General features: G+C 65.1%; 2 protein-coding genes and 1 long non-coding RNA gene across 3 annotated transcripts; 2 read left to right on the top strand and 1 right to left on the bottom strand.

The window, feature by feature from the left end:
• Positions 1-232: 232 nt before the first annotated feature.
• On the bottom strand, positions 233-2,404 carry LOC102448807 (arginine vasopressin-induced protein 1). The gene is made up of 3 exons (XM_075916362.1): positions 2,245-2,404; positions 1,138-1,447; positions 233-700 (listed from the first exon to the last, which is right to left on the bottom strand). The coding sequence occupies exons 2-3, from the start codon at positions 1,437-1,439 to the stop codon at positions 535-537; spliced, it is 468 nt and encodes a 155-aa protein (XP_075772477.1). The 5' UTR covers positions 1,440-1,447; positions 2,245-2,404; the 3' UTR covers positions 233-534.
• Positions 2,405-11,254: 8,850 nt separating this feature from the next.
• MARVELD1 (MARVEL domain containing 1) lies at positions 11,255-12,107 on the top strand. Its single transcript, XM_075916364.1, has one exon. The coding sequence runs from the start codon at positions 11,433-11,435 to the stop codon at positions 11,952-11,954; it is 522 nt and encodes a 173-aa protein (XP_075772479.1). The 5' UTR covers positions 11,255-11,432; the 3' UTR covers positions 11,955-12,107.
• A 365-nt stretch (positions 12,108-12,472) lies between these two features.
• LOC142824420 (uncharacterized) lies at positions 12,473-17,717 on the top strand. The gene is made up of 3 exons (XR_012899300.1): positions 12,473-12,798; positions 13,292-14,194; positions 17,213-17,717. It is a non-coding gene; the product is annotated as an uncharacterized LOC142824420 (long non-coding RNA).
• Positions 17,718-20,571: the final 2,854 nt, after the last annotated feature.

A 20,571-nucleotide genomic window follows, 5' to 3' on the forward strand; every position in this document is an offset into this window, starting at 1 on the left:
CCTGGGTCCTTCCCCAGCCCTTTTGCCTGGCGCAGCTGGGCCCAGCACACTGCCAACCTGCACCCCTCCTGGGCCAGGGCCCCCAGAGCTGGGCTGCTCTGGGATTGGTGCCCTGCCTGCCTGGCTGAGCATGGGGGGGGAGCCCAGGCCCGAGGCAGGGGGGCTGTGCCAGCCAGGCTGAAGGCAACATGGAGCCCAACCCGGGCAGAGAGGCACAAACAGGTCTCACAGGCCTGGCTGCTCCGGCTTTTATTGCACATGCTGCCCCGCTCTAATCAATGGCCAGTGTTTTGCTTGGCCAAGGGCCACACCTGCTGGGAGGGCTCCCCTGGGTGAGGGGGACTTGGGCCCCCCAGGAGGCCAGCTCTGGTGCTGAGTCCTGCAGCTGCCCTCCATGCTGCCCCCAGCCAGGCCAAAGGGGGGGAGGCTGCCTGCTTGTGCAGGCTGGCTCCGGTCTCAGGCCCAGGTTAGTGTTGGCTGCAAGGGCTGCTCCTTCCCTTCACCTGTGCTGCTTGGCCTAGCTCCAGCTGCCCCTCACTGCTGGAGCTGGTGTAGATAGCCCGTGGGCCCAGGGCCCCTCTTCCGCTGCCTGCTCCTTGGATCTTTCCTCGCCAGCGCGGGGGGCTGCCTGGCCCTGCTGGGCCCCTCCAGCCCCATGCTGCTTCCGGGGGCTGCAGTGGGGGTGCTGCGGTCCTCTGGCCTGCAAGGGAACAAACAGCCCAGCTGAGGGGCAGGAGAGCACGGGGCCCCCTGCCCCTGGGTGTCACAGCAGCTTTGGGCTCTAGGGGTGAGGGTGGAACTGCCCGAGTCAGCCTGCCCACCTGGCAGTGAAGGGCTGCCTGAGGCCCCAGCCGTCAAGCTCTCCCCACAGCACTGCGGCATGTGGTTCCCTCCCCCGGCCTCATATGGGGCAGGGGAATGGTGCCCCATTGTGGCCTCTCCCCCCCCCCCCCCCGATCCCACCTCTGCAGCAGACCCCAGTAGGGATGCAACATCCTATTTAACTGGTTAGCCAGTTTGGGGGGGAGGTCTCTGGTCCCCCCCAGTTCTGGGTGCCTCACCTGGGCTGCGTGGCCTGGTCCCCATACTCAGAGCCCCCCGCCCATTCCAGCTCCAGGGGCATTGGCAGCCCTGTACCTTGGGTAGCCGAACGGCTGCAGTGTCTGGACCCTCCTGCCCCCTTGGGCTGCGAGACTCAGCTGGGCTCGGTGCCTGGGCCTGAGCTGCCGCAGGGCTTGGGCCACACGCCGGTCACCCGCAGCCTCCCAGACCAGCCGGGCCCGCTCGTCCGCCCGCTCGTCCCCACGGCTCCGGAACAGGCGCTGCAGCTGCCCCAGCCCCACGCCCCTGAAGATGTTGGCGGAGCCTGTTTTCCGGGTCTGGGCCGCAGGGGCCTGGCCCTGGGGGGGGTCGCACGCCACAGAGGCCGGGGTGCCCATGGGGCTCCCTGGGGGGCAGAAAGGAGACACGATGATGAGTGTCACATCCCCCCCCGCCTCGTCCCACGGGCCTGCCGCCCCCCCACGGGCCTGGCTCCTTTCTCCCCCCCCCCCCGCCTCGTCCCACGGGCCTGCCGCCCCCCCACAGGCCTGGCTCCTTTCTCCCCCCCCCCCGCCTCGTCCCACGGGCCTGCCGCCCCCCCACGGGCCTGGCTCCTTTCTCCCCCCCCCCCCCCGCCTCGTCCCACGGGCCTGCCGCCCCCCCACGGGCCTGGCTCCTTTCTCCCCCCCCCCCCCCCGCCTCGTCCCACGGGCCTGCCGCCCCCCCACGGGCCTGGCTCCTTTCTCCCCCCCCCCCCCCCCGCCTCGTCCCACGGGCCTGGCTCCTTTCTCCCCCCCACCTCGTCCCACGGGCCTGGCTCCTTTTCCCCCCCCCGCCTCGTCCCACGGGCCTGGCCCCTTTCTCCCCCCCCACCTCGTCCCACGGGCCTGGCTCCTTTCCCCCCCCTGCCTAGTCCCACGGGCCTGCCCCCCCCCTACGGGCCTGGCTCCTTTCTACCCCCCCCCCCAGCCTCCTCCCACGGGCCTGCCCCCCCCCCCACGGGCCTGGCCCCTTTCTCCCCCCCACCTCGTCCCACGGGCCTGCCCCCTCCCCACCGGCCTGGCTCCTTTCTACCCCCCCCCCCCAGCCTCCTCCCACGGGCCTGCCCCCCCCCACGGGCCTGGCCCCTTTCTCCCCCCCCCCCCCGCCTCGTCCAACGGGCCTGCCCCCCCCACGGACCACTGCCCTGCGGGGGCGGGCTACCTGCTCGCGGGGCTCCGGGGTCCTGCTCGAGCCCCGCCCCCAGCCTCGCAGCCAATCAGCGGCCGCCGCCGAGCGCGGAGACAGCGGCTGCCCCCATCCGGCCCGCGCAGGGGGCGGGGCCCGGCGCCCCCGGGGGGACACGTGGCGCCCAGTGACGTCAAGGGGCGAGCGGTGACTAGCGGCGGCCCCGCCCCGCCAGGGGGAGCCCGAGCCCCGCCCCCGCCCGCAGTGGGGGGCCAAAGGCTCCGGTGAGGGGCGGGGCCGTTGGTTCACGCCCCCCATGCGGGGTGGGGGGGCTCCCCGCAGTGGGGCCGGGGGGGGGCCGTTGGTTCACGCCCCCCATGCGGGGTGGGGGGGCTCCCCGCAGTGGGGCCGGGGGGGGCCGTTGGTTCACGCCCCCCATGCGGGGTGGGGGGGGCTCCCCGCAGAGGGGCCGGGGGGGGGGCCGTCGGCTCACGCCCCCCCATGCGGGGTGGGGGGGCTCCCCGCAGAGGGGCCGGGGGGGGCCGTTGGTTCACGCCCCCCATGCGGGGTGGGGGGGCTCCCCGCAGTGGGGCCGGGGGGGGGGCCGTTGGCTCACGCCCCCCATGCGGGGTGGGGGGGCTCCCCGCAGTGGGGCCGGGGGGGGGCCGTTGGCTCACACCCCCCATGCGGGGTGGGGGGGCTCCCCGCAGTGGGGCCGGGGGGGGCCGTTGGCTCACACCCCCCATGCGGGGTGGGGGGGCTCCCCGCAGAGGGGCCAGGGGGGGCCGTTGGCTCACGCCCCCCATGTGGGGTGGGGGGCTCCCGCGTGCCTCCGCCAGCCCAGCGCTGCCCGCACGGGGGGGTCCGAGGCTGGAGCTGCCCCCCCGGGGACGCAGCACGCGCCGCTGCCCGGGCCCCGCTGCAGGGCTTCGGGCCGGGCCAGGCGAAGGGGCGGCCGGCCGGAGAGGGGCGCTGGCCCGCGGCGGCAGGCTGGGCTGTACCGCCCTTCGCCGTGGCGTGGGGAGGCCGGTGACCCCGGGCTGGCGGGGTGAGGACGCGGGAGGGACAGTGGGGCCCATCCTCATGCGGCGGGGCCCCAGCAGCCGGGGTCAGGAAGGCCGTCGGGGCTCCGCCGCTCTCGCCAGGGCGCCGCGCAGCGAGGCACAGCAGAGGCGAGGTGGGAGTATCTTACTGGACCGGCTTGGCTGGGGAGGACGCGCCGCCGGAGGAAGAGCTGCGTGGCTAGAAAGCCCCCCGCTGCACTGACATGGGGCAATGGAAGATCTGCCCCTCCCCTCCCCCGTGCCTCTCCCATCTCCTGGGACCCGAGGGAGGCCACACCGCTGCAGGCAGCTGGGCACAAGGCGGGGGGCAGGGGTTGTGCCTTTTTCTGAAGCACCAGGCTTTAGCCGCCCTCCGAGACAGAGCCCACAAGTCTGGTCCAGCACAGGGGCGGGGGCCGGGGGCCACACGGCAGCAAGACTAGGGACAGCAGCAGGGCACCCGTATTTCTGGGGCACTGTCAGTGTATAGGGGTGCCAGTTTAATAATCCCACCAAGGGCACCAGAAATCCTCAGGATGGCCCTGCACACCAGGCACGAGTCCTGTGATGTCTGGTGGGGCTGCGGACGCCCGGTGCAGCACTGCGTGGTGAGACGGGAGGGAAGTGTGGCTGGGGTTGCTGGGTGCAGCAGGGTGGGGGGACATGGTGGCAGGGCTGAGGCAGCGGGACTGGGGGGAGGACGGTGGTGTGGCTAGGGAGGCCCAGTGCTGGGGGGACATGGTGAGGTGCTGTGCAGGGTGTGTGGGCTCGTAGGTTGGGGGCCAGGCACGGGACGCTTTGCAAACGGGCAGCTAACAGGGAATCTTGGGAGGGTGTTGGGAAGTGGGTCTGGCCCACAAAAGCTCATCGCCTAATAAACCATCTTGTTAGTCTTTAAAGTGCTGCATGGTCCTGTGTTTTGTTTCAGCTACACCAGACTAACACGGCTACATCTCTATTCCTATTCTAGCTAGTTGGGTTGTGATGACCGGGAGAACCATATGGTGACTTGCCTGCCTGGTGCAAAGGTTGTGATTCTCTCATGTGCAGTGCCGGTGAGGAGCCGGTGGTTGTGGTACCTGTGGGTACCAGTGACATAGGAAAGGGTAGGGAAGAGGTTCTGGAGGCCACATTTAGGTTGCTAGGAAAGAGATTGAAATCCAGGACCTCTATGGTGGCACTCTCTGAATTGCTTCCGGTTCCACGCGCAGGGCCGGGTAGGCCGGCAGAGCTTCAGAGTCTCTGCCTGGATGAGACGATGGTGCGGAGAGGAGGGGTTTAGATTTATTGGGAACTGGGAAAATGTTTGGGATCGGGGGAGCCTATACAGGAAGGACGGGCTCCACCTAAACCACAATGGAACCAGACTGCTGGCACTTAACATTAAAAAGGTCGTCGAGCAGTTTTTAAACTGAGGGCTGGGGGAAAGCCAATGGGTGTGGAGGAGCACAGGGATCAGACAGAGGCATCTCTTAGGAGAGGGTCTATTAATAGAGATGCTCTGTGTTCTAGTCAGGAGGAGAGGATGGAAGTGTGGGTCAGATCAGATGAGAAACAATCAAGTCATAGAATCATAGAACACTAGGACTGGAAGGGACCTCGAGAGGTCATCGAGTCCAGCCCCCTGCCCTCATGGCAGGACCAAGTACTGTCTAGACCATCCTGATAGACATTTTTTTTATTTCTAACCTACTCTTCAATATCTCCAGAGATGGGGATTCCACAACCTCCCTGGGCAATTTATTCCAGTGTTTGACCACCCTGACAGGCAGGAACTTTTTCCTAATGTCCAACCTAAACCTCCCTTGCTGCAGTTTAAGCCCATTGCTTCTTGTTCGATCCTCAGAGGCCAAGATGAACAAGTTTTCTCCCTCCTCCGTATGACACCCTTTTAGATACCTGAAAACTGCTATCATGTCCCCCCTCAATCTTCTCTTTTCTAAATTAAACAAACCCAATTCTTTCAGCCTTCCCTCATAGGTCATGTTCTCTAGACCTTTCATCATTCTTGTTGCTCTTCTCTGGACCCTCTCTAATTTCTCCACTTCTTTTTTGAAATGCAGTGCCCAGAACTGGACACAATACTCCAACTGAGGCCAACCAGCGCAGAGCAGAGCGGAAGAATGACTTCTCGTGTCTTGCTCACAACATACCTGTTAATGCCTCCCAGAATCATGTTTGCTTTTTTTGCAACAGCATCACACTGCTGACTCATATTCAGCTCATGGTCCACTATAGCCCCTAGATCCCTTTCTGCCGTACTCCTTCCTAGACAGTCACTTCCCATTCTGTATGCGTGAAACTGACCCCATTCTGTATGCGTGAAAGTGAAAAAGAGTCTAACACATCAGGCAATGCAGACAGATAAATAATAGACAATAATAAAAGACAAATGCTAGAAGTCTAAATAAGAAGATGGGTGAACTCGAGCGCCTTGTTTTAAAGGATATTGATATAATAGGCATCACGGAAACTTGGTGGCATAAGGACAATCAATGGAACACAGTCATACCAGGGTACAAAATATATTGGAAGGACAGAACAGGTCGTGCTGGTGTGGGAGGGGCACTGTACGTGAAAGAAAATGCAGAATCAAATGAAGTAAAAATCTTAAATGAGCCAAAATGTTCCACAGAATCTCTATGGCTAGTAATTCCAAGCTCCAATAATAAGAACATAGCGGGAGGGATCTATTAGCAACCACCTGACCAGGACGGTGCTAGTGACTATGAAATGCTGAGGGAGATTAGAGAGGCTGTCAAAATAAAAAACTCGATAAAAGTGGGGGATTTCCACTGTTCCCATATTGACGGGGCACACGTCACCTCCGGATGGGATACTGAGATACCTTAAATAACTGCTGCTTGGAGCAGCTGGTTCTGGAACCCACAAGGGGAGAGGCTATTCTTGTTTTAGTCCTAAGTGGAGCGCAGGATCTAGTTCAAGAGGTGAATATAACTGGACCGCTTGAAAATAGTGACCATCATGTAATAAAATGTAACATCCCTCTGGTGGGAAACCACCTCATGAGCCCAACACTAGCAGTTAATTTTAGAAAGGGGAACGGCACAAGAATGAGGAAAAAACAACAAATGGTCTGGCAGCACTTGATAGACTAACAACATCTGACCGGAGTTGTCATCTGAAGAAGTGGGCTGTGCCCACGAAAACTCGTGATACCATCTACATGTTTTGTTAGTCTATAAACCAAAAAAATGTGTGTTGTTTTTTTCTGTAACAGATGAACTCATCTACCCTCTGAAACTCTTAAAAATGAGGAGGTTAGTTAAACAAACATGAAAAGGTTTGGGTGACAAAAGTAAAATCCCTGCAAGCTGCATGGAAACTTTTCAAAGACGCCATAATAGAGGCCGAACTTAAATGTATACCCCAAATTAAAAAACACAATAAGAGAACCAAAAAAGTGCCACCATGGCTTAACAACCAAGTAAAAGAAGCAGTGACAGATAAAAAGACATCTTTTAAAAAGTTGAAGTCAAATCCTAGTGAGGAAAATAGAAAGGAGCATAAACTTTGTCAAATTAAGTGTAAAAATGTAATAAGAAAAGCCAAAAAGGAGTCAGAAGAACAGCTAGCCAAACACTCAAAACTCATGTCTAGACTGGCATGATTTTCTGCAAATGTTTTTAACAGAAAAGTTTTTCTGTTAAAATCATTTGCGGAAAAGAGCGTCTAGATTGGCACGGACACTTTTGCACAAAAGCACTTTTTGCGGAAAAGCGTCCGTGCCAATCTAGACGCGGTTTTGCGCAAGAAAGCCCCGATCACCATTTTCGCCATCGGAGCTTTTTTGCGCAAAACAGTTTTTAGCTGTGTACTCTGGCCCTCTTGCGCAAAAGCATTTGCACAAGAGGGCTTTTTCCCGAGCGGGAGCAGCATAGTATTTGCACAAGAACACTGACAATCTTACATTAGCTCGTCAGTGTTTTTGCACAAATTCAAGCGGCCAGAGTAGACAGCTGGCAAGTTTTTCCACAAAAGCGGCTACTTTTGCGGAAAACTTGCCAGTCTAGACACAGCCAAAGAGTAATACCAAAATGTGTTTTAAGTACATCAGAAGCAGAAAGCCAGCTAAACAACCAGAGGGGCCCTTAGACGAGATGCTAAAGGAGCACTCCAAGATGATAAAGTCATAATGGAGAAGCTAAATGAATTCTTTGCGTCAAGATTCCCAAACCTGAGCCGTTCTTTTTAGGTGACAAATCTGAGGAATTGTCTCAGGTTGAGGTGTCATTAGAGGAGGTTTTGGAACAAATTGCTAAACTGAACAGTAACAAGTCCATGGGACCAGATGGCATTCACCCAAGAGATCTGAAAGAGCTCAAATGAGAAATTGCAGAACTATTAACTGTGGTTTGTAACCGATCCTTTAAATCAGCTTCTGTACCCAATGACTGGAAGATAGCTAACATGACGCCAATGTTTAAAAAGGGCTCTAGAGGCGATCCTGGCAATTACAGACTGGTAAGTCTAATGTCAGTACCAGGCAAATTGGTTGAAACTATAGTAAAGAATAAAATTGTCAGACACCTGGATGAATGTAATTTGTTGGGGGACGTCAACATGGTTTCTGCAAAGGGAAATCCTGCCTTACTAATCTACTAGAGTTCTTTGAGGGGGTCAACAAACATGTGGACAAGGGGGATCCAGTGGATCTAGTGCACTTAGACTTCCACAAACCCTTTGATGAAGTCTCTCACCAAAGGCTCTTAAGTAAAGGAAGTTGTCATGGGATAAGAGGGAAGGTCCTTTCGTGGACTCCGAACTGGTTAAAAGACGGGAAACAAAGGGCAGGAATAAATGGTCAGTTTTCCGAGTGGAGAGAGGTAACTAGTGGGGTCCCCCAAGGGTCTGTCCTGGGACTCATCCTATTCAACTTATGTATAAATGATCTAGAGAAAGGGGTAAACAGGCAGGTGGCAAAATTTGCAGATGATCCCAAACTGCTCAAGATAGTTAAAACCAAACCAGACTGTGAAGAGCTTAAAAAAGATCTCACCAAACTAAGGCTACGTCTACACTGCACCTCTCTTGTGCAAAGCCTATGGAAATGAAGTGTAGATTAGCATATTGCTGTGCTTCATTTGCATAATTAATTAGGGTCCGTTTCTGCACAAAAGCCTCTTGTGCAAAAATGGCCCCTAATTAATTATGCAAATGAAGTGCAGCAATATGCTAATCTGCGCTTCATTTGCATAGGCTTTTGCACAAGAGAGGTGCAGTGCAGACGTAGCCAAAGTGATTGAGCAACAAAATGGCAAATGAAATTTAATGTTGATAAATGAAAAGAAATGCACATTGGGAAAAATAATCCCAACGATATATACAATGTGATAGGGACTAATTTGGCTACAACTACTCAAGAGAGAGATCTTGGAGTCACTGTGGAGAGTTCTCTGTAAACATCCCCCTGTGCTGGGCAGCGGCAGGCAAAACAGCAAACAGAATGTTTGGGATCATTAAAAAAGGGAGAGAGAATAAGACGGAGAATATCTTAGTGCCTCTATATAAAGCCAGGTACACCCATTCCTTGGACACTGCGCACAGATGTGGTCACCTCATCTCAAAAAAGAGATACTGGCATTGGAAAAGGTTCAGTAAAGGGCAACAACAATGATTGGGGTTTGGAACCGGTCCCATATGAAGAGAGATTTAAAAGAGTTGGTCTTTTCAGTTTAGAAAAGAGGAGACTAAGGGGGGATAGGAGACAGGTCTATAAAATCATGAGTGGTATAGAAAAAGTGAATAAGAAAAAGTTATTTACTTATTCCCACAATATAAGAAGTAGGGGTCACCAAATGAAGTTATTGGCAGTAGGTTTAAAACAAACAAAAGGAAGTTTTTCTTCACTCAGTGCACAGTCAACCTGTGGAACTCCTCGCCAGAGGATGTGGTGAAAGCTAGGATTTTAACAGGGTTCAGAAAAGAGCTAGCTAGATTCATGGAGGTTAGGTCGATCAATGGCTGTTAGCCAGGGTGGGTAGGAATGTGTCCCTGGCCTCTGTTTGTCTGGAAATGCGTAACAGGAGAGGGATCACCTGAGGATTCCCTGTTGTGATCCCTCCCTCTGGGACATCTGGCATTGGCCACTGTCAGCAGACAGGACCCTGGGCTAGACGGACCATTGGTCTGACCCAGTCTGGCCATTCTTATGATGCAGGGTGCAGGCAGGTGCTGTGTGGGCTGACAGGGCAGGAGGCCAGGCATGGATGCGGGGTGGGTGGGCTGGTGGGGCAGAGGGCCGGGCATGAGGTGCAGGCAGGCGCTATGCAGGGTGCGGGCTCTGCAGGCCAGTGGGCTGGGTGCAGGACTCAGGCAGGCGCTGTGTGGGCTGGGTGCAGGCAGGAGCTAGGGGCAGGGGGCGGGTCAGTGGGGCAGCAGGCCAGACATGGGGTGCAGACAGGCACTGTGCAGTGTGTGGGCTCTGCAGGCTGTCCAGGCAGCGGGCCGGGTGCGGGGTGCAGGCAGGCGCTAGGGGCAGGGAGCAGGCTGTCCGGGCAGCGGGCTGGGTGCAGTGTGCAGGCAGGCGCTAGGAGCAGGGGGCAGGCTGTCAGGGCAGCGGGCCGGGTGCGGGGTGCAGGCAGTCGCTAGGAGCAGGGTGTATGGGGTGGTGGGGCAGAGGGCCGGGCGTGAGGTGCAGGCAGGCGCTGTGCAGGGTGCAGGCTCTGCAGGCTGTCCGGGCAGTGGGCCAGGTGCAGGGTGCGGGGTGCAGGCAGGTGCTAGGGGCAGGGGGCAGGCTGTCCGGGCAGCGGGCTGGGTGCAGGGTGCGGGGTGCAGGCAGGTGCTAGGGGCAGGGGGCAGGCTGTCCGGGCAGCGGGCTGGGTGCGGGGTGCAGGCAGGCGCTAGGGGCAGGGGGCAGGCTGTCCGGGCAGCGGGCTGGGTGCGGGGTGCAGGCAGGCGCTAGGAGCAGGGGGCAGGCTGTCCGGGCAGCGGGCTGGGTGCGGGGTGCAGGCAGGCGCTAGGGGCAGGGGGCAGGCTGTCCGGGCAGCAGGCTGGGTGCGGGGTGCAGGCAGGCGCTAGGGGCAGGGGGCAGGCTGTCCGGGCAGCAGGCTGGGTGCGGGGTGCAGGCAGGCGCTAGGGGCAGGGGGCAGGCTGTCCGGGCAGCAGGCTGGGTGCGGGGTGCAGGCAGGCGCTAGGGGCAGGGGGCAGGCTGTCCGGGCAGCAGGCTGGGTGCGGGGTGCAGGCAGGCGCTAGGAGCAGGGAGCAGGCTGTCCGGGCAGCGGGCTGGGTGCGGGGTGCAGGCAGGCGCTAGGAGCAGGGGGCAGGCTGTCCGGGCAACAGGCTGGGTGCGGGGTGCAGGCAGGCGCTAGGGGCAGGGAGCAGGCTGTCAGGGCAGCAGGCTGGGTGCAGTGTGCAGGCAGGCGCTAGGAGCAGGGGGCAGGCTGTCAGGGCAGCAGGCTGGGTGCGGGGTGCAGGCAGGCGCTAGGAGCAGGGGGCAGGCTGTCAGGGCAGCGGGCCGGGTGCAGTGTGCAGGCAGGCGCTAGGAGCAGGGGGCAGGCTGTCAGGGCAGCGGGCTGGGTGCGGGGTGCAGGCAGGTGCTAGGGGCAGGGGGCAGGCTGTCAGGGCAGCGGGCCGGGTGCAGTGTGCAGGCAGGCGCTAGGAGCAGGGGGCAGGCTGTCAGGGCAGCGGGCTGGGTGCGGGGTGCAGGCAGGCGCTAGGAGCAGGGTGTATGGGGTGGTGGGGCAGAGGGCCGGGCGTGAGGTGCAGGCAGGCGCTGTGCAGGGTGCAGGCTCTGCAGGCTGTCCGGGCAGTGGGCCGGGTGCAGGATGCGGGGTGCAGGCAGGCGCTAGGGGCAGGGAGCGGGCTGTCGGGGCAGCGGGCCAGATGCAGGATGCGGCTGGCAGGGCCGGGTGCGGGGTGCAGGCAGGCGCTGTGCGGGCCGGCGGGGCAGCGCGCGGGGTGCGGGCTCTGCGGGCCGGCGGGGCAGCGCGCGGGGTGCGGGCTCTGCGGGCCGGCGGGGCAGCGCGCGGGGTGCGGGGCAGCGGGCCGGCGGACCGCGCCCCTCGCAGCGAGCTCGCAGCGAGCCCCCGGCACGTCGCGGCGGGCGGGGCGGGGCGGGGCGGGGCGGCCGGCGCAGGAAGGCCCGCTAGCGCCAGATGTTTGGCAGCCCCGCGCAGAGGAAGTGGCGCCGGGGAGCGGCCCAGGGTCCGCGCTGCAGCCATGCCGCCTCCCGCGCCCCCCGCCGCGCCGCCCGGCTCGCCCGCCCGCGGGCCCCTCGGCCTGCACCGGCCCTTCGTGCGCAGCCCGCTGCTCCCGCTGCGCCTGGGGCAGCTGCTCCTGGGCGCCGCCTGCTGGGCCACCGTGGCCGCGCACAAGTACGAGGGCGCGGCGCACTTCGCGCTCTTCGCCGCCGTGCTGGCCTGGCTGCTGGCGCTGGCGCTGCTCGGCCTCAGCCTGCTGGGGCGCTGGGCGCTGGTGCCGGGGCTGGGCGCCCGCTGGCTGCTCACCAACGCGGCGCACGACCTGCTGCTGGGCGCCGGGCTCTACGCGGCGGCCGCGGGCGTCATGGGCCACAAGGCGGAGCGCAACAGCTACTGCACCCTGCGCGGCTACAGCCAGCGCTGCCCCTACCGCGCCTACCTGGGCGCCGCCGTCTGCGGGGCGCTGGCCGCAGCCCTGCACCTGCTCTCGGGCCTCTACTGCCTGGCGCGCCGCTGCCGGGGCCACCGCGACATCGTCTGAGCGCCGCCGGGCCGCAGCCCCCCCTCCCTCCCCGCCTGCCCCGGGACGGACCCGCACCCCCCCCCCCGCCTGCCCCGGGACGGACCCGCACCCCCCCCCCCGCCTGCCCCGGGACGGACCCGCACCCCCCCCGCCTGCCCTGGGACGGACCCGCACCCCCCCCCGCCTGCCCGGGGACGGACCCGCACCCCCCCCCCGCCTGCCCGGGGACGGACCCGCACCCCCCCCCCCCGCCTGCCCGGGACGGACCCGCACCCCCCCCCCCCCGCCTGCCCCGGGACGGACCCGCACCCCCCCCCGCCTGCCCGGGGACGGACCCGCACCCCCCCCCCCGCCTGCCCTGGGACGGACCCGCACCCCCCCGCCTGCCCTGGGACGGACCCGCACCCCCCCGCCTGCCCTGGGACGGACCCGCACCCCCCCTTCCGCCTGCCCTGGGACGGACCCGCACCCCCCCTTCCGCCTGCCCCGGGACGGACCCGCACCCCCCCCCCCGCCTGCCCCGGGACGGACCCGCAGCCCCCCCCCCCCGCCTGCCCCAGGATGGACTCACAGACCCCTCAATTCCCTACCAAGGACCCACAGCCCCTTCTCCCCCCTTCCCCTGGTTGGACGGACAGACTTGCCGCTCCTGGGATGGATGGACCCTCCGCCTCCTCTGTCTCCCCCAGGACAGACAGTCCTCCCCCAGCCTGGCAGGGCCCTGCAGCCCCCAGACAGAGGGATCCCTCCCCCTTGGCCTGGACAGGGGACGGACACAGAGTCTCCGCAGCAGAAGAACCCAGCGCCGATGGCCTGAAGTGGGGGCCGCCGGCCCTCGGGCCCCCTCTCCCGGCTCGCACAGGTGGGTGCTCGCTCGGGGTCTCTGTGCATTTGCTGCAGGGCGGCTGGGCACGGGGAGCCCGGCGGGGCCAGCAGGACACTGCCCCTGTGGGTGTCACAGGCGGGGAAGGGTTCAGGGCCAGGGCCCCCCAGGATTCCATCCCAGCACCCCTGGCCCAGCCAGGACGCTCTTCCCAGTATCTGCCCCCTGACCCAAAACGCTCAGAGATCCCCAAAGCTCCCGCCGGCTCCCTCCCTCTCTGGGGCTGAGCCCTCACTGTGCCCTGCATGCAGCCCCTGCCCCCTCTGCTCAGGTGTAGAACTGCCCCCCCAGGCTGGCGGATGCAGGCAGTGGACAGCAGCCCCCTGCCAATCCAGAGCCACTGCCCTTTCCCTGCATGGTCCTGCCTCGGCTGCCTCCCTGGTTCACGGCTGGGGGCAGGGCTGGGCCGGTATGGCAGGGCGCCGTGAGAGCCCCCTTCCGTTCCTCCCCCTGCTCACCCTTTCCTTTGCAGGGACATGCAGCCCACGGGCTGTGCCCCGGGATGGCCACGTCTTCCAGGGAAATGCAGCTACCTCTGGGGCGGCGCGTGACCCTGTTCAACTGCCGCCCAGCCGGCGAGGGCAGGACGTGAGACAGCCCGGCTGAAGCTGCAGACGAGACGGAGTGGAGGTCGGCGGCACTGAGCCCAGGCTGGAGGCCCAAAGGAAGGGCCGGTTTCATGCCAGCACAGACCCCTGGAGAGGAGACAGAGGGCGCCTCGGGGAGGCCAGGCCTGTGCCCCAGGGGCACAGGAGCGTGGTGCCCGCCCTGCAGCGTGGCCCCGTCCCTGGGCAGCGGCTGTGCCAAGGCCGTTCTGGGCAGCGCAGAGGAGTCCCCAAGTGCCTTGTTTCTTACAGACTGCCGCCTGGTGCCTTAGTCCCTGCGCTGCTCCCGCCCGGGGCTCTGAGCTGGGGGGGCCGGGGAGCCCTGCCGCAAAGGCGGCCCAGGCAAGCCTGGAGGTGCTGGGGCTGGGAACGCTGCCCCCTCTGCCCATGGCTGTGCCCATCGCTCAGGCCCCTGCATTTCCCTCCCCGGGACCCCCAGAGCTGTGTGAAGGCAGGAGCCGGGGGGGCAGCCCCTGTCCCCACCCAAGGGGATCGACCCCCGCTCTGGCTCCTCTCCTGGCCCTGCTCCAGCTGCGAAGCCAAGGCCTGCAGGAGGGACTGGATGCCTGGGCTCCTGTTGCCAGCAGCTGTCCGGGAAAGGCTGCCAGCCGGGCCCTGCAGCAGCTCCACGGTGGAGGGGATTGTGCTGGGACCGTGTCTGGAGGTGGCTCTGGGCTGAGGACGGGAAAGGCCGGTGGCTGCAGGTGCCTCCTGGCCCTGGACACGGGTGCAGCAGCGGATGGCACGGAGCAGCCGTGTCTCGCCTGGAGGTGAGCGCCGTATTCTCGGGGCCTGGCGGTGGACACGGGCTCCCCCGGAATCACTTGTGGCTGGGCCCAGAAAGCTGGGGAGCCAGAGGCTGGGCGGGCTGGGCAGGGAGGGGCTGCCGGCCCTGGGCTCACAAGGGGGTCGAGGCGCCCAGGCGGTATGAGATCCCACCGGCAGCACCCCGAGGGCGAGCGCCGGGCTCCGAGTCGGGCCCTCGGCTGCAGAGCCCAGGCAGATCCCCGCCCCCCATGAGCCGCACGTGACCCTTGTGGCCGACGCAGCAAGGCCCGTGAGAGCTGAGCGCAGGGCCCTGGCCAGGCTGGGGTGAGACAGTGGCACGGTGGGGAGCCTGATTCACGCTGCAGCCCAGCTGCGAGGTGGGCATGTGCCTCCCCACTTTGCCATGCTGCATGTTCCCACTCCCTGTGCCCCGCGGCCGGCCGGGGGCTGCCTGGCTCGTTCCCTGTGCCCCGCGGCCGGCCGGGGGCTGCCTGGCTCGTTCCCTGTGCCCCGCGGCCGGCCGAGGGCTGCCTGGCTCGTTCCCTCTGCCCCGCGGCCAGCCGGGGGCTGCCTGGCTCCTTCCCTCTGCCCCGCGGCCGGCCGGGGGCTGCCTGGCTCCTTCCCTCTGCCCCGCGGCCGGCCGGGGGCTGCCTGGCTCCTTCCCTCTGCCCCGCGGCCGGCCGGGGGCTGCCTGGCCCGTTCCCTGTGCCCCGCGGCCGGCCGGGGGCTGCCTGGCCCGTTCCCTGTGCCCCGCGGCCGGCCGGGGGCTGCCTGGCCCGTTCCCTGTGCCCCGCGGCCGGCCGGGGGCTGCCTGGCTCCTTCCCTCTGCCCCGCGGCCGGCCGGGGGCTGCCTGGCTCCTTCCCTCTGCCCCGCGGCCGGCCGGGGGCTGCCTGGCTCCTTCCCTCTGCCCCGCGGCCAGCCGGGGGCTGCCTGGCCCGTTCCCTGTGCCCCGCGGCCGGCCGGGGGCTGCCTGGCCCGTTCCCTGTGCCCCGCGGCCGGCCGGGGGCTGCCTGGCCCGTTCCCTCTGCTCCGCGGCCGGCCGGGGGCTGCCTGGCCCGTTCCCTCTGCCCCGCGGCCGGCCGGGGGCTGCCTGGCTCCTTCCCTCTGCCCCGCGGCCGGCTGGGGGCTGCCTGGCTCCTTCCCTCTGCCCCGCGGCCGGCTGGGGGCTGCCTGGCTCCTTCCCTCTGCCCTGTGGCCGGCCGGGGGCTGCCTGGCTCCTTCCCTCTGCCCCGCGGCCGGCCGGGGGCTGCCTGGCTCGTTCCTCCATCCCGGCCGTCCTTCCCCAGATGCAGAGAACGCAGCTGTGTAGGGAACCTGGAAATTTGACAAGCGCCAGGGGGTGGCGTCTGAGTCTGAATCTGCACAAACAAGGAGCAGTCCTGTGGCCCCTCACTGACTAACTGATTTGTTGGAGCAAGAGCTTTCCTGGGCAGACTCACTTCCTCCAAATTTGTGAAAACGTGGGGCACCGCTGGGTCCTAGTGCCCCCCCCGCCTCGCCCGGCCCTTCCTCGGCAGAGCGGCCAGGTGCCTGAGAGTGACTCAGCTGCAGGCGCGTGGCAGCGCCCTGGGCCCGTGGCAGCCGTCCCGGGGCAAGGAAGCCATTTCCCAGGCGTGGCCAAGCCCAGCCCCGGCCGCCAGCCTGGTTGGTGTAAAAGCGGCGTGACCGCGATGTCACTGGTGCGGGGCTGGCGCAGACACAGTCACAGCCCTGGACACCGTCCCGCCTGGACGCCCGGCCCCGGGCACCCACAAGTAGCACTGCCGGCCCCACGCGGCCGCGGCCCCCCTGCTTCCATCCCCTGCCTCTCGGCTTTCAGCTCCACCTTCTGCTGCTGCAGCTGGCGAACTGGGCTTGGAGGCTGCTCCCCGGGCCCCCGCCAGGGCCGGTGAGCCGGTTGGTGCTCTCGCCAGCTGAGCTGAGACTGGCCTGGGGTCCCTGCTTGCTGGCCTGGGCTGTTCAGCCAGCTGTGCCTCGTTAGCGTTCCCACGTGCCCAGCTCGGCGAGCAGCCTCTGGGAGTGGCCCCCACTCCGCCTCCCCTGCTGGCCTGTGACTAAGCTAGGTTCTGCACTCGGCTTGTCTTCTGCAAGCTGTGCCATTGGGCCCGGCATCCCACCGCTGCCACCAGCTGTCCTGGCTTGGCCTCCCTCCTGTCTCTGTCACCACCATCACTGGGCCAGGCCTAGATGTGTGGGGAGGAGCAGGGAGACGGGGCCCCCAAGCACCAGCCAGGGCTCTGCCGAGTCCAGATGAGCCCCAGGCTTTGGCAGAGATGTTGCCCCCTGGGGGGATGCTGCCAGCAGCAGCGGTGCCAGGGGCCTGCCTTGGTTAGTCACCCGGCACCGGGCACTGCAGGGTGCTGAAGTGGCAGACGCACTAGCCAGGCCTTGGTGGATTCAGCTCTGTCTCTGCCCTGGCGCACCGTGACCTCACCCCGCGTGTCCCTGCCTTCTGCTGGCTGAGCGCGCGGTTCCTGTGCGGCTGGCCTGGCCTCAGAGTCACTGCCCCAGCCGGGCCTGCAACAGGGAGAAATTAACCCCTTCCTGCCCGCTGTGCAGCAGTACAGAGTGAGGGGGAAACCGAGTCACGTTTCTCTTACAAATAGCACACGGGTGTCCCGATTCTCCACGCCTTGGTGGGGGGGGGTGAGCCCAAGCCCGCGGTGCCTGGAGGAGGGGCCTCGTGGGCCAGCTCCATAGTTGCCAAAGGGCACAGATAGGGGGCCCCTACTGATCCCTGGCTGCAGGGTTAACTCTTTGCTGCCTGTTTGGGTTGGGGGGCCATGCCACCCCAGGGAGAGCCTGCAGGCAGCTCAGGGCTTGCACGTGGCCTCTGGCAGTTACTCATGGGTACCCTCACCCCACCATTTGAGTTACTGGGCAGGAGTGGACTCGCGTGGTGCACAGGGGGCGTGGCCGGGAGCGAGGAGGCGTGGCCGGGAGCGAGGAGGCGTGGCCGGGAGCTAGGGGGCAGGGCTGGGGCCTGGCCGCTCTGCTAGTGACTCCGTTTCCCTTGCAGGTGCTGAACGTGCTCCTGGACCTGGCTGGCTCCCCCGCCTGGTGCCGCAGTCCCACGCTGCTCGGGGGTGTTCCTGCTCCGTCCAGCCAGCCCGGCTCTCTGTGGGCCTGCACGCAGTCAGGGCACAGCACCCTGGAGAGCTGGGTGCCTTTGCCCTAGTGCTGTGCCCTGCCCAGCTCCCCGCAGGCTGCCCTTGCAGAGAACGAGCCAGGGGACCAGCCAGGCCCCCTCCGCCCCAGCGCCTGCTCATCTGTCCTGCCCTGCCTGCAGCTGGACTCTACCCACTGCTCCGGGGGCCTGGCCTACCGAGCTGGGGGCAGGGGGGGACAGGGCTGGAGCCCTGTAACGGGGCCAGGCTGGAGACCAGCAGCACCCCGAGGCTGGCACCTGCTGCTGCGGAGGAAGCTGGGTCCCTCTCCACCCCCATCCCTGCCCGACCCCTTAGAAGCACCCAGATCCCGGCTTGCTGTGAATTCCCCAGCTAAATAAAGGGCTGCTGGTCCGAGCCGGGCTGTCTGGCGGGGCTTTGTGTGCAGGCTGCGTGGGCCCCCGGGCCGGGGCGCGAGAGGGGGACGCTGGGCGGGGGCTCCAGGCAGGGTTCCCCCGAGCTCCAGCCCCCCTCCTTGCTATTCCCACAGCCAAGGGCTCAGCCCCACCTCCCCCTCCACCACCGTGGGGCCTGGCCCCTGAGCCCAGCCAGGGCTGGATGTGTCCAGCCACAGGAAGGGGGCCGTGCTGAGCCGGCCTGCCCCCGCGTGGCCTGGGGTTGGGTTCTGGCTGCAGCTCTGGGGGCCCCCAGCACCGCCCAGGCCCCGGAACAGCTGAGCCGAGTGTGCTGGGGGCTCTCAGCCTCCCCTCAGCTTCCCCAGCCAGCCTGCCCCCTGCTGGCCACTGGGACGCGGCCGCCCGCGTTGCTTGCTGGGCTGTGCTCCCCGAGGGGGCTCGTGGGGGCCAGGCCTTATACCCAGCCAGGGCCGGCTCCTGGCGCTCTGGGCCCCACCCTGGCAGCACTGGAGAGGGGGGAGCAGCTCGGGGGGTCCCCTGCCCCAGCAGCATGGGGCTGTCAGCCCAGCCCAGTCCCTCTGCCGGGCTGGGGGGCTGCCTGCCCAGGTCCCTGGGAGCCAGCCCCTGCCTGTGGGGAGGCTGGGAACCCGCATGCCCCAGCAGGAGAGCGGAGCCGCCCGGCCCCACAGCCACAGGGCTTTCCCCATAGCGCCGCCCAGCCCCACAGCCACAGGGCTTTCCCCATAGCGCCGCCCAGCCCCACAGCCACAGGGCTTTCCCCATAGCGCCGCCCAGCCCCACAGCCGCAGGGCTTTCCCCATAGCGCCGCCCAGCCCCACAGCCACAGGGCTTTCCCCATAGCACCGCCCGGCCCCACAGCCACAGGGCTTTCCCCACAGCGCCGCCCAGCCCCACAGCCACAGGGCTTTCCCCATAGCACCGCCCGGCCCCACAGCCACAGGGCTTTCCCCATAGCGCCGCCCAGCCCCACAGCCACAGGGCTTTCCCCATAGCGCCGCCCAGCCCCACAGCCGCAGGGCTTTCCCCATAGCGCCGCCCAGCCCCACAGCCACAGGGCTTTCCCCATAGCACCGCCTGGCCCCACAGCCACAGGGCTTTCCCCACAGCGCCGCCCAGCCCCACAGCCACAGGGCTTTCCCCATAGCGCCGCCCAGCCCCACAGCCACAGGGCTTTCCCCATAGCACCGCCCGGCCCCACAGCCACAGGGCTTTCCCCACAGCGCCGCCCAGCCCCACAGCCACAGGGCTTTCCCCATAGCGCCGCCCAGCCCCACAGCCGCAGGGCTTTCCCCATAGCGCCGCCCAGCCCCACAGCCACAGGGTTTTCCCCATAGCGCCGCCCAGCCCCACAGCCACAGGGCTTTCCCCATAGCGCCGCCCGGCCCCACAGCCACAGGGCTTTCCCCATAGGCCCGGCCCAGCCCCACAGCCACAGGGTTTTCCCCATAGCACCGCCCAGCCCCACAGCCACAGGGCTTTCCCCATAGCGCCGCCCGGCCCCACAGCCACAGGGCTTTCCCCATAGCGCCGCCCAGCCCCACAGCCACAGGGCTTTCCCCATAGCGCCGCCCGGCCCCACAGCCACAGGGCTTTCCCCATAGGCCCGGCCCAGCCCCACAGCCGCAGGGCTTTCCCCATAGCGCCGCCCAGCCCCACAGCCGCAGGGCTTTCCCCATGGCGCGGCCTGCCAGCCCAGCCCCTGTGCCGTGTGTGCTGCCAGGCAGTGAGAACAAGGCTGCAATGAAGCAGCTGGGCAGGATGGAGCCAAAGGGCCAGTACCAGAGCCGGCACTTCCTGCCCTGCCTGCAGCTGAATGGGCTCTCTGTGTGCCGGGGGGAGGGGGCCCGAGTGCTCTGGGGGGGAGCCCTGCGAGAGTATGGGGGGAGGGTGCTTCATGAGCTCGATTCCCCTGCAGGGCCACGTGCCTGCATGTGTGTTCATATTCACACGCATGGGGGCTGCCTGGAGGGCTTTCCTGCAGGGAGAAGGATTTGCCCAGTTCCCCACTTCTGTTTTGGGGGCAAGGTGACGGCAGGCCCAGGAGGGCGATATTTGCCACACCTGGGGGGGTGACGGCATGTTGGGGAGCCCCCGACCCTGCACCCCCATCCACAGACAGATGTGACTCCCAACCGGCCGGTAGAGTAGAAGGTTTTATGGCTTCTCAGAGACACAGCGTAGGGGAGGGTCTGTGTTAACAGGAGCCAGGGCAGGGCCTTAGTCCTCTGGGGGGAGGGCTCATGGGCCCTGAACCCCTTTCTTGCTCCCAGTCTCCCCTCCTCTTTCTGCCCAGCTCAGACTAACTCAACTCCCCACCTGCCTCCCAGCTTGGGGACCATCCCTGGCTCTTCTCTTGTCTCTCCCTCTGGGAAGAGCCTTGTTATGGCCTCAGGCTGGGCGGAGGTGTCTGGGCCAACACACAAGGGGGTGTCAGCGGGAGTCTCACATCCCAGTGCAGCCGGGTGGGAACGCCGGGTTACGAAGTGGACAGCCCCCCACTAGGTCACGGGGGAAACTCCAGCCCCCCCCATCATGAGCAACATGAGTCACCTGCCCAGCCCCTCCCCCCTGTAGCGCCAGGCATCACTATAGCCCCCTGTGCTTGGGGACCTAAGTAAAGAATTACGGGTGGGGGGTAACAAACTGCTCGGTTAGGCCGAGTCTTGGGGAGCGTCCGCAGCCGGGAAGGGTCACTGGATCCTGCGTTCAGAGCTTCGGTTCCTAGCACAGAGCCTCCGAGGGGGAGCCGGATTGAAGACAAAAGGAGGAACCTGCAGGGCCCTTTTATACCCTGGGCCATGAGGAGGGGCTCCCCATGATGGGGGCTCTGTGTA

Source organism: Pelodiscus sinensis, unplaced genomic scaffold (genome assembly GCF_049634645.1).
Source record: "Pelodiscus sinensis isolate JC-2024 unplaced genomic scaffold, ASM4963464v1 ctg141, whole genome shotgun sequence".
NCBI lineage: Eukaryota > Metazoa > Chordata > Testudines > Trionychidae > Pelodiscus > Pelodiscus sinensis.